This window comes from Calypte anna, chromosome 1 (assembly GCF_003957555.1).
Source record: "Calypte anna isolate BGI_N300 chromosome 1, bCalAnn1_v1.p, whole genome shotgun sequence".
NCBI classification, from domain to species: Eukaryota; Metazoa; Chordata; class Aves; order Apodiformes; family Trochilidae; genus Calypte; species Calypte anna.
In genome coordinates this window covers 63,409,665-63,423,330 of record NC_044244.1, presented here as the reverse complement: position 1 = coordinate 63,423,330, position 13,666 = coordinate 63,409,665, and the positions used below count along the sequence as shown (strand labels likewise).

The window sequence follows — 13,666 nt, the reverse complement described above, 5'->3', positions numbered from 1 at the left end:
AGTGCATTGAGCATTTGAGCACATCTACAGCTATTTGTTAATTACTTATTAATCGATGAGATTGTATTATGTGGGAAAAGAATAAGGAAGAAGAAACCACAGACTGAAACTTGGTGCCCTCTGTGTATTTGGGTTACTGGGGTGTCTCTGGGCAGCCTCATCTGCCTGGGGAAGAAAGGAGGCTGGAGATCTTTGGACTTTGTAGGGCTCCACCTGTGAAGAGAGTTGCTCAGTATGAAGGATTTACTGTGATGTGGTTCCAGATGCACACGAATCAGGAAGGAAGCTTCAGTAGCATCTTTGCAACTTCTGCATAATAGATGTGGAATTGCACTGGTGGCGTGGAGATCAAGAGCAGAACTGTGGTCTGCAGCAAAATACCAACTCCTCAGTATGGTAACTCTTCTTGGCACAAGTGGAGCCAGATGGAAACTAGATTATGAGCAGGTTTTTCCAAAGAGGAAGGCAGGCAATATACCAGCTCAAAGACTCTTCATGCAGTGCTGCCAGGATCCTTCCTTTGGCAAGCCCAAAGGAACTGGGGTAGGGTGATGAAGAGTGAGCCATCTTATGCTTTGATTAAGGTGCTGAAAGAAAACTGCATGTTCCATTGAAAACAGGAGAAAGCCCAATCCACCTGCATACAAATGCAACAGGACTTTGGATTGCAAGAGATAGTAGACAAAGGTGAACTAGCAATCTTTGTTTTGGTAATGAATTTGCTTGAGAGAGGGATAGCCAGAGATACCAGCAGCCCATAAATAGAGTTTGTTATGGACTATTTTCATTTAAGATTTGTAGCTGTTAGAATTTAATCCCCAGGATTTGTCTTTTCATTGTATTTTAAATAGAAAGTTATTTAATGTTTGTGCAGAATGTTTCCTAGGAGAGAATAGTCTACAGAGGCATATTGGATTTCTGTATATTAATATGGGATACAATAAAAACTACAAGCCATGTTTGTTCTACATCTCTTTCCAAAACTTAGTATTGATTTGATGAATTCTTTGGTTAAAAAAATAGTAGGGATGGACTGGATGATTTGCAATGCTAACCATAGGTGACTTACTATGTTTGAGTCTGGACAAACAGTTGAGATTCAAAATCCCTAGCTCTAAGTATCAGTTTATTTTAGTGCCTTTCTCATAAGAAGTGTTCCTTTACTACTGAGGCAGCTTTGTCTTCATGTCTGTTCAGCTTAGGAAAAGATTTCACCTGATCTGGCTTTGGACAGAGCAGATTTTTCTTCCAGTCACTCAGACAAGGCTTAGCAAAGGGCTCTGCTGACTGGAATCACAGAGTTGAACTTTGAGAGAATGACTGGGATGTGATCAGCTGGGATGTCCTATTACTCTGTAACACTGTAAATTTTACTGGCCATTAGAGCCAGACCCAGATTTTTGGCCATCGATCAGCTGACCATAAGCAGCAACCCAGATGTTCTGGATGTAGTTGGGAATGGGTCCCATTTAGCAGATGAGCAGATGTTTTTGAAGATTAGGAAGATGTTTTATGAAGAAGAAGTCATTTTGTTGTCAGGTTATGGCAGATAATCTGAACAAAGAACAGACTAGTGAGGGAAGGTAAGAGAACAACCATTTTAAAAACAGTTTTCTACTGATAAATAAAAAATCCCCTATGGTTTCCTGCCTGGTATATATAGAAGTAGAGAGAAGGCAGTAGGAGTTAATGAGGGTGCAATGTTGACTACATTAGGAAGGTTAAAACTAGTTTACATGTGTTTACCTTTGATTGCAAATCTGGCTAGAGGCTATATCTCCTTGCTTACCAGCAAAAAATCCACAATCAGGTCTTTATTTAATGTGAACTTGCTAGTTTTTGCATTTGGGTTTGCAAAATGGTACCCATCACCATGCTGAACTGCTGCTGAGCGCCTGGAACAACATCCTTCCCCAAGAAGAACAGCCTCCCCTCTCAGCGGATGGTATTGGCTGAAGACAGGAAAAAAATTACTGATTACAGTAGGGAGAAAGGAGCTAATTACTGCCTTGCTCAAAGCTACTCCAAGTGCTCCTGGGAAAGGGAAAGATGATCTCTGCTACCCAGGTTTTCAGCAAAATTTGGAGAAGAAGATGGAGAAGAAGGGACAGTTAAAGAGGAAAACAAGTTAAATACTTTTGTGTGTTTTTCTTCTTCTTTCACCTTATTGCTTTCATTGGAACTGGCAGTGCAATCTGAAACCAGTTAGCAGATGTCTAAATATGCATAATAGTAATAGATGGTGCCCACAATGAGGTCTTGGAGGGCAGATGATAAAAGCCCTTATACTTTGGATGAAGAATAGAAGCTTTTACAGGAAAACTAAATGAGTGAAATACAGGAGACTGCACCCTTTCTTACTGCAGTCTGCGTGTAGAGGACAGAGATGCTGGAAAATTCCTTGGGCATTCTCAGAAAAGTAGGTCTTAGAAAAAGGCGAATTAAAAGCCTGAAAATGTCTTTCAGTTCTTCAAGGAATTGCTTTAGATGACAGAACTTAGTTTGAACTTAGCTAAGCACCTTTTTGGCCATCTAACTTGGGCTTGGGGAGTTATAATTATTTAACATTAATATATTAAAAAATGATCTAAGGAATCAGACTCAGATTTTTCTGTGGGTTCATAGAAAGATACAATCTGTTAGGGTTCAGTGAAAGTTAAAAGAAATTTCTGCTCTGCAAAAGGAATGACTTATCCTGGCTAGCAAGCCAGTGGAAAATATAACCAGCTTAAGGTAGTTTTTTCTTAAGATTTTTGATAAATTTTTCTTTTAAGTGTTTTAACTAACTTTGTGTAAAAATATATTGGAATTAAAAGTAAAATGAAATATAACCATATGATATCACAAATTTTAATGCCAAAATATTGTTGTGGAGTATTTTTGATTTGTTTTGTGTTGCTTTTTTGTTTTCAAGTGATATAATATAGAAATTACAAGAAAAATTAAATACTGGCCAGAAAATCTGGATGTAGACTTTTAAAAGAACTTTTTGTACTGAAATGTACACATCACGCTTTTACTATTGAATCAACACAGAACAAGGCTTGCAGTACTTTGTGTTTCTACTATTAGCTATTGTTGTTATTGCAACAATAATTTACAGTCAAATAAGAAATGAGGAAGCCTTCTCTAAAAGTCTTAAAACCTACCAAGGTTTTGGGTATGTGAAAGCCTGCAGTAATTAAAGGCACAAGCTACTCCTCAGTGCAGTCAGCAAGATGCTGTGTGACATCGTTTTAAAGACAGCTCTAAACATTATCACTCAGGACTCCAGAGAGGTCTGTGCACCAAATCTTACAGCTACAGGGCTATCTGACTTTCTCTTCTCCTGGATTCTTTACCTTCTGTTTCTTTTGATTAACTAGCATGTGTGTGGCTATATTTTATCCAGTAAGGCAAATTTGGTTTTATGCTGCTCTTAAATCTCCCTTGCATTCTGAAAATCCTATGCACCTGGAATAATGTTAGAAGCTAAGTATAACAGGTAGATTTGTGGAAATCACCATAGTGAGGTATTTCCTCAAAACTGGATGGTATGGAGAGTTTTTCAAAGTGATTTTGCCCATGGAAATTACATGCTTGCTTCTTATAGTGCTGATACTGCTAGTCATCAGTAACAACTCAAATACTCATGTAAACTGAGGAAGGAGTAATTTTCATTAACTATCCCCTTTTCTGCAAAAAAATTCATTTTTTTCCTGTTTTCCCATATTTCATAGATTTCCTTACAGAAAAGTTGTGCAGTTGCCAATTCAGCTCTATGAATGGGCATATCATATTATGAATTCTGGAAATGCACTCAAAATATCAACATTTTAAAGTCAAAATAGAAAAAAAAAGAGGCCCCATCTTTGTGACAAAAATATACATAAATAAAAACAAAACAAGCCTGTTCAAACGTGGTTGTGGTCAGATAGTCTCACCATATTTCTTTGTCACCAACATAGTGAAAAACATGAACTGGTGATGTTGATTAAGAATAAGAGGCGATCAAATTCAAATTGATCTAAGCCTAATTTGGGGAAGAGGTCAGTGCACATCTCCTGATGTTCACAAAAGGCAAAATAAATCACTGTGTCCTGTCATTTGCCATTGCTAAAACTCACAACCATGCTTCAACTTGGCTTCCTACATAGAGAAGCTGGGGCCACCATGATATGTTACCACCACCAGATAAAACCACCACCAGATATTCTAGTGATAAAACCACCACCAGATATTAAAAAAAAGCAAACTGCCCCCACCCACCATCAATTTTACCAGTAGTTCTTCCACAAAGAACACAAGTCATATATACAAACATATACACACACACAGGGATAGCTTGGGACTACATACAACTTCTAGGATGGCAGCAGTTAAGGGTATGACAACACAAGATGTCAAAAGAAGCTACTGTGCTTCTCCAGCCCTTTGCTACATAATTTGGAGGCCTCTGCTACACAGATGGCATTTGAGAAAGAGAGAGGAAGAAGAAGAGAGGGGGGGAGATGTTTTCTGCCTCTTTTGGAAGGTCTGGATAAATGAACTTGCAAGTTCCGGGAACTGCAAAAATTTCTGTCCAGTGGCAGCTGACGGCCAAAATCTGAGCAGCAAAGGGCGTGGAAGCGGAGAGAACCAGACAGGCAGAGACAGAAAGACAGACAGACAAACAGACACAGCGACAGAGATGAATGCCAGTCCCAACTGAGGTTCAGGCTAGATGTATGTCGTCCTTCCACCGATCCTTTCTCCCATTCCAGGGGGGTGTGTGTATAGGACTGTGCTGTAGGGGCCGACCACTCCCGTCCTTGCGCAGGCGAAATGCCACGGGGCATTCTGCCTGAATAAGGACTGCAAGGTTTCAGCCACTTTCAGGTTCTCTGCCTTCAGACACATTGGTTGAGGGTGGAAATGAACTTGTGAGGTTTAGTGTGGCTGGAGACAAGGGAGAGGAAAGCAAGAGGGGAAAGGAAGAAGGGGGGGTGGGTTAAAAGGGAGAAGTGAAGGAGAAGGTGAGAAGGAGGCTTGAGTATAGGCTGTCAGGTATTCCAAAGAATGGGAGCATGAGCCCATGACAAATCATATGAAGCCTCTTGACACTAAAACCGAGATGACCATAAGGAAAGGCCTCATGTGCCTGGTTTAAGCCTGAACTTCCTGACTTCAGAAATAAGAAAGGCTAAAGGAGGAGTCACTGAACAGGCCTCCAAAGATTCTTGGGAGCTTAATGCTTTGGTGTCTCCCTGACCTTACTGCATCAATGCTCAGGAATCAACTGAGCTACAACCCTCTGCTGATTTCCTGTCTGAGTTTGGAAACATTTTCAGAAATGCAAGATCAAAAAGTACTCAGCTTTTCTGAATATCTGATAAGCAAACACCAAACCACTACCCTGCAGGCCTAGGCACATCAAACCACAGGCCCAGCCACAACATTTTCTAGAAGTAATGCAGAAAGATGGGCTTAGGGTTTCTCTAACGTTCTTCGTAGGGTTGCTACTTCTTGAAGTACACATGCCCTATGTCTCCCAAATGTCACCATGGATCAGATCACACACAACACTTCCTTTTTCTCTCTTCCTGTCACTTCTCCGACCAAAAAAACCACCTTTTCTGTCAGCCCTCGAACCAGTCACAGTGCTCACTCTTAGGAAAATCTGTACTGCTACAACAACTTATGTGGGGAAATACTCCATTATTTCACAACAGTGTGCAATTCTCTATCCCTGACAGTTATTTTCTTGTATCCATGCACACCCCCCTGGCTCATCACATCACCTGACAATATCGCATACCTTAGATGGGTTCCTCCTCTGCACCTCCTGCAGTGTTCACAGGCACACTCAGACACACAACTACAGTCACTGAGTAGAACAGGCAGGATGGATACCAGTCCAGATGTTTTTGCTCAGTCACCCTCATGCACTCCCAGACACGACTGACACACACAGAAGTACCTGCACATGCAGACATGCTCAGAGGCAGCAGAAAAACCTGTCAGTGACAGGCTCACAGGTCAGTCCTCCCTCCCTGACACCCTTTCAAGACAGAAACAAACACGACACTCCCTCTGTCACTGGTACGTATGTATGCTGGTGCTCTGGAGACACTCTGTAACTCACACATCCTCATGCTGTGAACTTCCCACTGCAGCTGGCCACAGGGACCCATCCAGCTCAATGGGCACTGCTGTGAGCATCACTTGGGTGGCAAATGAAGACGCAGCCCCAGCGCATCTTTGGTCTGACACCAGCAGGGTAAAGAATGAAAAAAAAAGGACCCCATGGACCAGAGATATGTTGCCTTTTCTCTCTGACTGAGAGGAAGGATGTCACATTAACAGCTTTCCCAGTGACTCAGGGTCTGGCTGTTTTTCTTTCATCACTTTTGGCACCACAGCACAGAACACAAATTGAGCTTGATTTCCCCCTTTGATACAACACAACAAATAGTAATGAGCAACCTTCTTTGCCTGGAGGAGGGGACAGCAGGCTGTCAGTCAGCTTCATAGTACTCAACTCCAGGCTGTGCCTGCTGATGTGGAAAGGAAGGAAATGCAAGCCTGTGCCTGTGGCTACTTCTGGGATGATATATTTGGCATTTGCTGGCTTTTATTCAATTCCTATAACATTGTCTTTCCCATTAGTATTGTGATAGTAGTATTTTTTCCACCTTAAGGTTTTCTTCTAAAGAACTAAAAGTGTTTTGTAAACACTACTGGCAATGCTTTCTTAATGTAGGAAAAAATCACAATCTCCAATTTACTGATGGGGAAACTGAGGCATTGGGATCTATTAAAAATCTAAGGGATACAACCCGCAGACGCCATGCACTACATCATCTTTCACCCTGTTGCCCAAAAGTTGTGCTTGGTCTTAGCATGTAAAGAGAGTTGACACGTGTTAGATGCAGTCACTCCCCCCAGAAATTCTTTTTTAAATAGCATATTAAGAAGTCCTCTACTCCCTCTTTAGTTATTTAATGAGTGGCTTAAGAGTGGCCAGAGTTGAATCATTGAATATTTTCAGAAAATTATGAAAAAATGTTCATTTTGTGACTAGGAAGTTAGCTGTGTAACAACCAGGTGGTGGTTCTTTGGACAGAGGCACTCCCATATTTTTCAATGGACTTCTGCAACCAAAAACTGGATTCTGGGCCTTGGATGGCATCAACTTTATTTTAGGCAGAGAATGCAAAAGAGAGCTGGCTTTGTCAGGGGTAATTAAACACTTAAGAAGCAAGGTTCTGAAAAAGCAGCTTGAAAGTAAGGCAATTTAGAAGTGAATTTTGACAGAAATTGTGCCACTCTGAGTCAGTTTTCAGACCCACCAGATTTTAACCTGCCCTGTGCCCCTTTCACTTACTCAGTGGTGTGAAATACATTTCCCTGTGTCTGTGAAGCTGGCTGGGGGGACCTGTGAGATGTTCCCAAGTTGCAGAAAGCAAATGGGCCTAGAGTGATGCAACTGGACTTATCGGCTGACATACCTCCATGCCATGGAGGTGTTCCAAGTGGGATCTTCCTAAGGACTCAGAAATTCTGAAGGCAGCCTGGGGGCCTACCTCATGAGTACATGCCTTCTCACTGTTTTTCAATGCACAGCCATGCTAACAAAAATATGCTGAGCTTTACATGCAAGTGTGCACTCAACTTTAGGCATGCAGCTGAACATGCCCGCATAAGGAAACTCTCAGGTATAAGCACCAACCCAAAAACAGATCAAAGTTGCACAGTTAGATAGCCACATGGGCTCAGAAAACATGTTCATAGACTCAGTTATGTACACAGCAACCCATATATCTCTATCAACAACCATTCACAACACAAGTACGTATGAAATATGCAGGCTTACAGACACACTCTCTTTTCCCCTCCCACAGATTCATATCTGTACACTCTCCCATGGATTTGCAGCTAACACAAGAATATCCACATTCAAAAACATATAATACAATCAATTGGTTACACACACAGACACCCACCCATGCACACTCACATATATCTTAATGGAGGTTTTGGTCTGGGAAATTCCTTTTCAAGAAACAAAAATAATTGTCAAGAGGAAAAAAAAAAACAGAGCATGGGGAACTGCAGAAATAAATGCAAGCGCATACCCACACGCTTGCAGTGGAGCCTGTCAGTACCACCACAACCAACACCTACAGCAGCTCAGCACCTGCTGGGTATGCTTGCCCTGAGTGAAAACATCTGGTGAACCTCACAAAGATTTCAGGTTTACATATCCATGGCCACATAACTCCAGGTGCCTCCATCTTCCCTAACTGCCCGCAATCACAACTGTCCCTTAGCTACATGAGCAGCACCTTCCAAGACCCTACCACAAATGCTCTTCAGCTTCTAAGATACTGGGCAGAAACAGCTTACCAGCGCCTGACCATGCTAAAAATATCCAAATAACGGTTTTAGGGTTTTGTTTTTTTTTTTCTTTTTTTCTTTTTTTCAGACTCTAGGAACACGACAAGACAGTGTACAGAAAAAACACAAGGCAGGGTTTGCTCAAACCCACAAACAGCAAGAAAGCAACAAGCTCCTGAGTAGAAGGGGAGAACTGGATCTGATAAACTGCCTCACACTGCTTGGGAAGGTGACAACTGTCCATCCAAGATGGGCTGCTACTTCCAAAGCCCGTTTGCTACAGATGTAACATCTCGAGTGCTGCTAGCAGGAAGGGAATCCAACAGGACAAACCAACATAAAAACATTCTCTTATTCAACGTGTTATAAGTGCAAAGGGATTTCAAAACATTTCAGAACAAACTTCATCCATAGCTGCTGCTCAATTATCAGTGCATCAAAAGATTGTGCAAGTTCTTAGTAACAAACATTAGAAACTAGTAGCAAAGGACTTGCCTAGATAAAAAGAGAAGATTTAAACATGCCAGGTAACAAAAAAACATGTGCAAAAATCTGTAAAAACTGTATAGAAGGAACGGATTCTTTAGAGGAAACAGAGGGACCATCATGAAATGCTGTTCATAACCCTAACCAAAGAGTCAGGGCCACTTCTGCTGCCTCCTCAACTAAGACAGGTGATGACTGTTTGGACAAAGGCACAGCCTCAATTTTCATATACTTCTGCAATAAAAAACTGGATCCTGTGCCTTGGCTGACATGAAATTGAATTTAGACAGGGAATGGAAAAGAGAGGAAGCCTTATTAGTCGCAATTAAACACATCAGTATGGATAGCCCTGGAGACTGAAGACCTGAACACAACACAATTAGCAGCAGCGAGACCTTCTCAACAACATGCTGAGAGTGGGCATGATTTATCCTGCTTAAATGTAGTGTCTGAGAGCTGGGTGTCTAGACAAACCTAACAAACCTAGACACTCTCCAGTCACAGGATGGGCACCCCCAAAGAGAAATTAATCTCCCCTGTCTCCCTGTCACTCTTATGTACAGAGATGTATCAGCTGGCCTGGGTAGCTGTGCATTTCCACTGACTCTTAAGAGGAAACCTGGGTGACTATCTGTCGTCCTTGCAGATGACTAAAGTTTAGTGAAATATATATAAAAGTGACTTAAACCATGAAGGAAAAAGTTCTTTAATTAATAGAAAATTGCTGTGAATTTCTTCAAATGAATCCATCATATTTTCCATCAGTACATGGTTTCTGACTGTGACAAGCATTCATTTATTTATCAAAACCAAGGATTTCCCTCCTTTCTGCTTGGAAGACTTTTGTATGGATTCCAATACAGTCAGGAAAGTACTGTTGATGTTTACAATAATGCATCTCCAGTTAACTGTACTTATTTCTTCAATTACCAGCTCAGCCTCTATAGATGAAAACTGAACTTTTCCACAATCCAAAGGCTATTACCAGGTTTCCCATTAAGTTTTCTTATGACAAGTGTGGTATAAAAAAGCACTTCATTTCATTCTTTAAAATTAACAACTTCAGCCTGCTCACTTCTTTAACTTCCCTCTACAAAATCAGCCCAGTCCTAATATGTCTCTAATAGAAGAGCAACCAAAATTGTTTACAACATTCTGGGGAAAACGTTGCAAACAAGATTTTTTTGTCCAGAAAGTAGGACATTTAAGAGATATAAAATGAAAATTTATTTTCAGTTGAAATTATTTTCCATTCTCTCAAAAGATAAAGAAAACAGACTTGTGTCAAATAAAATATTTATTCTAAATCAAAATACTAAAACTTTGATGTCTCAGTTTCAGAATGTAAAAAAATGAAGTTGGACAGAAATTAAACTAGAACCACAATATGAAAACTTTCTGTTTGGAAAGTTCAAAGTAAGACATTTTGATTTTTGTAAAATGTTGCCTACATTTTTCCACAAATATGCCACTAAGTGAAAACTATTCTGTCATTTCTCTGCTTTTCATGGATTGTGTCTACAGTACTCAACAATTCCAAGCTGGAATGTTTCTTCAACAGCTACACTGTTTTGTAAATTTGTGATTGATTTGCTCATTGTTAACATATTTACTGCAACTTCCTTTCAATCTTTTATTGTCCTTACCTCAATAAACTGGATTTTGCATGGCAATTTCTGTCAGTACTCCGAAACCCAGTGGGTTCTTTGTTGTCTCTCTTTTGAGAATCTGTGTGCTTCCTACCTGTCCTTTGTCTATTTATCTGGTAATTCTATATCCGTTCACCTCCAAAAAGAGAGGGAAAAGTGTGCCTGATGTGATTTATTCCTTGAACACCAGCTGCTCGTTTCAGTCTCCATGGCTCATTCAGTCCTTCACCTGTCTGCTGAGATGGGCACCAGAGGGGCAATCAGTGACATTTATTGTGGTGGAATTTATGAGTTGGAGCAAACCGGGTTACAAACCCAAAAAACTAGGCTTTTTTTCTTCTTTGAACTTTCTGTTTTCTTTTTATTTTATCTACCTTTTTTTTTAGTGTAGAAACTGAAGATTAGGAGCAGGTTGCTCCAAACAGAGACAATTTGATCTTTATTTCTTTTGGAAGAAGCCTGGGCAAGAAGTCACAGGGAGGATTCCTGGTTTGGTTCCCGCAGTTCCACCTCGAAAGAACTGACCTTTAGATCTCTGTGGGGTGGAGTATTGAACTGCCATGGGAAGAAAAGCATGACTCTGGGTAGACCAAAGTGCTGGCCTGGGGCTATACTAGCAGCTTCCCATGGCACAAATAGCTTTTTCACTTACACTCCACATTTCCCATCACTTTTCCTGCTATACAGTTTAATTCATGCCAGGAGGATTATGAAGGGAAGAAAATGATGCAACAGTCAAAAGGTCCTTTAAGTCGTTCCAAAAATTAAAACAGAATGAAAAGAAAACAAAAACAAAAGAAAGAAAGAAAAAAAAAAAGGGAAAAAAAAAAAGGAAAAAGAAAAAATAGAGAGAGCTTAAAAATTAAACAAAAACAAATTCAAAGGAAAGGAGGAAGGGTGAGGAAAAAAACCAAACCCGGGAAAGGCAAATGAATGTTAGAGCAGGCACGATCATGGACAGACGCCAGCTACTTACGTTCACCTCGGTGATTGCTATATCAACAATGCTACCCACAACAATCAAGGCGTCAAATGTATTCCATGCATCACAGAAATAGTGCTGCATGTGGCAGAGAAGCCAAGAAGAGAAAGAGAGAGAGGAAGAGAAGAAAATAATGAGAGAGAGAGAGGAAGGAGAGAGAGAGGGAAAGGCAGAAAAGAGGGAAAAAAAGCAAAAAATAAAATAAAATTAAAAAAACAAACCGAAACAAAACAAAAGCATGAAAGAGGGAGAGAAGAGGAAAAAAAATAAGAAAATAAGAGGTTACGTGGGCATATTAAATAGTCTCTTACCACTCTACAGTATTGGTTGCTCAAACCTCTGTAATGTTTCACATGATGGAGGGTATCAACAAAAGCCTGGTTAGTCAGAAAGTTACACTCAAGCATGTCTACCTTTTGGAGGGAAAAAAACACACACACCCCAAACTCTGTGCACTTTCACCAGTCACAGCCTTGGGGCAAGCTATGACGAGTGAAAAAGAAGGAGGCATTTTCCCCCCTCCTTTTTTTGTTTCCCTGGGAGAAGGAGAAGGACGACGGCAAGTTCAATAAAAGCATGACTAGAGGGGAAAAAAACAGAAAAAAAAGGAAAAAAAAGAAAAATAAGAAAAAGAAAGAGAGAAAGAGAGAGGAACAGCAGAGGAGGAGGAGGTGGTGGTATCCTGGGGAGGGTAGAGTAATACTCACATTAGTTTCACTGAGAATGACGTCTATAATGCTGCCAATTACGATGAGGAAGTCAAAAACATTCCAAGGATCACTAAAGTAACCCTACATAAGGAAGGGGCAGGCAGGATGGGGATTAAAAAGGAATGTTAGACAGACAAAAACAGTTCAAAATTACCATTAGAATTACTGCCCTGATACCTCAAGGAGTCTTTCTACTCGTTGCAACTTTATCTATAGCCCAGTCATGGGATTCCTGACTTGTGTGAGCATCCCTCTATCCGGCTAGTTCAATCCCAGGGCAGCCACCTTTCCCCTCCAGCTCTGAGATGAGGGGTGAAGGGAAGCAGCATAGAGTGCTTTGAGTATGGCTACTCACAGGAGCAGAGTTTATAGGACCAGCTTCTCCACATATCTCCACTTACTGCACAGCACCCTTTCACATTTGGCTTAGGTTTGTCTGGGGACAGAGTACAGAACAGAGTACGGTTCCCTCAAAAAATGACTCCCCTTCTGCCAGTGTGAATCCAGTCTGTATTCCAGGTGTAATGCTCTGTGCTGGCAGTGGGAATGGCCAGTTGCTGGGTCATGATGTAGCAGAGGGCACAGGTGAGCTGAGGCTGTGTTATATCTTTATGCAGCCACAATGAGTAATGCAGCAGTGATTAGCTTAACAGTTTCTATTACTTTAGCTTCCATCTTAAAATGTCAGAACAGTTCTGTTACTTAGAAAGCAAGTCTGACAAAAGGAAGGTCTGAATGTTGCATGTGCATCCTACTATGAAGGGGTAAGAATGAGAGCAAATCTGGCTTTAGCATGAGATCTGTTGTTCACTCATGTTGAAGATAGTGCCACAATATCAGCTGTGTAGGACAGGCTATGGTAGACCCACTAGCATGTGCTTAACTCATACCTTCCTTTTGCTATTCAGAATTACTTCAGGTGCTATCTCAAGCATCTCATTGTCCTAAGTAGGGCTCAGGAGATGCTAATCAGCACTGCTTGCTGTCCCCATCCTGCATGGTTTTTGGCTGGATGGGCCATAAGGATACAGTACCCTTTTAGAAAAGGTTCTGCTCAGCCCAGGCAGTGAGCTGCTGTATTTAAACAAGTGCAAGTTAATGTCATGTCAAGAAAACTCTTGGCTCACTAAACACCTGTGCCTCCCTCTCCCCTTATTCTGCAGTCCTAAAAGGAGGCAAACATACATAATCTTCCATACTCCTCTGTGTTTGGTTTTGTGAGCATGGGCTCATCTGACCTCCCTGTTTCCCAGCTGCAGTATGTCTCCTGTGAGACTGAACCCAAGTTGCACTGCAATTCTATTCTTAGCCAGAGAGTCAGGTCATGGGTAAAATGTGAGTCTGTGTTCCCAGGCAACATTGCAAAAAACAAAAAAGAGAAGAAAAAAAAAATTTAAAAATATCCCAGCACTGGCATTGCACAAGCTGGACTTGGGAACCTGAAATTACTGTGGGTTCAGCCATCACGTGAAACAGGCATT

At 41.1% G+C, this 13,666-nt stretch overlaps 1 protein-coding gene across 1 annotated transcript in view; it reads right to left on the bottom strand.

The window, feature by feature from the left end:
- Positions 1-13,666, bottom strand: part of CACNA1C (calcium voltage-gated channel subunit alpha1 C) — a 476,353-nt gene that overhangs the window by 43,277 nt on the left and 419,410 nt on the right. The window contains exon 30 of the mRNA XM_030469435.1: positions 12,183-12,266. Coding sequence (XP_030325295.1) covers positions 12,183-12,266 — 84 coding nt within the window. The remainder of the gene's footprint in view (positions 1-12,182; positions 12,267-13,666) is intronic.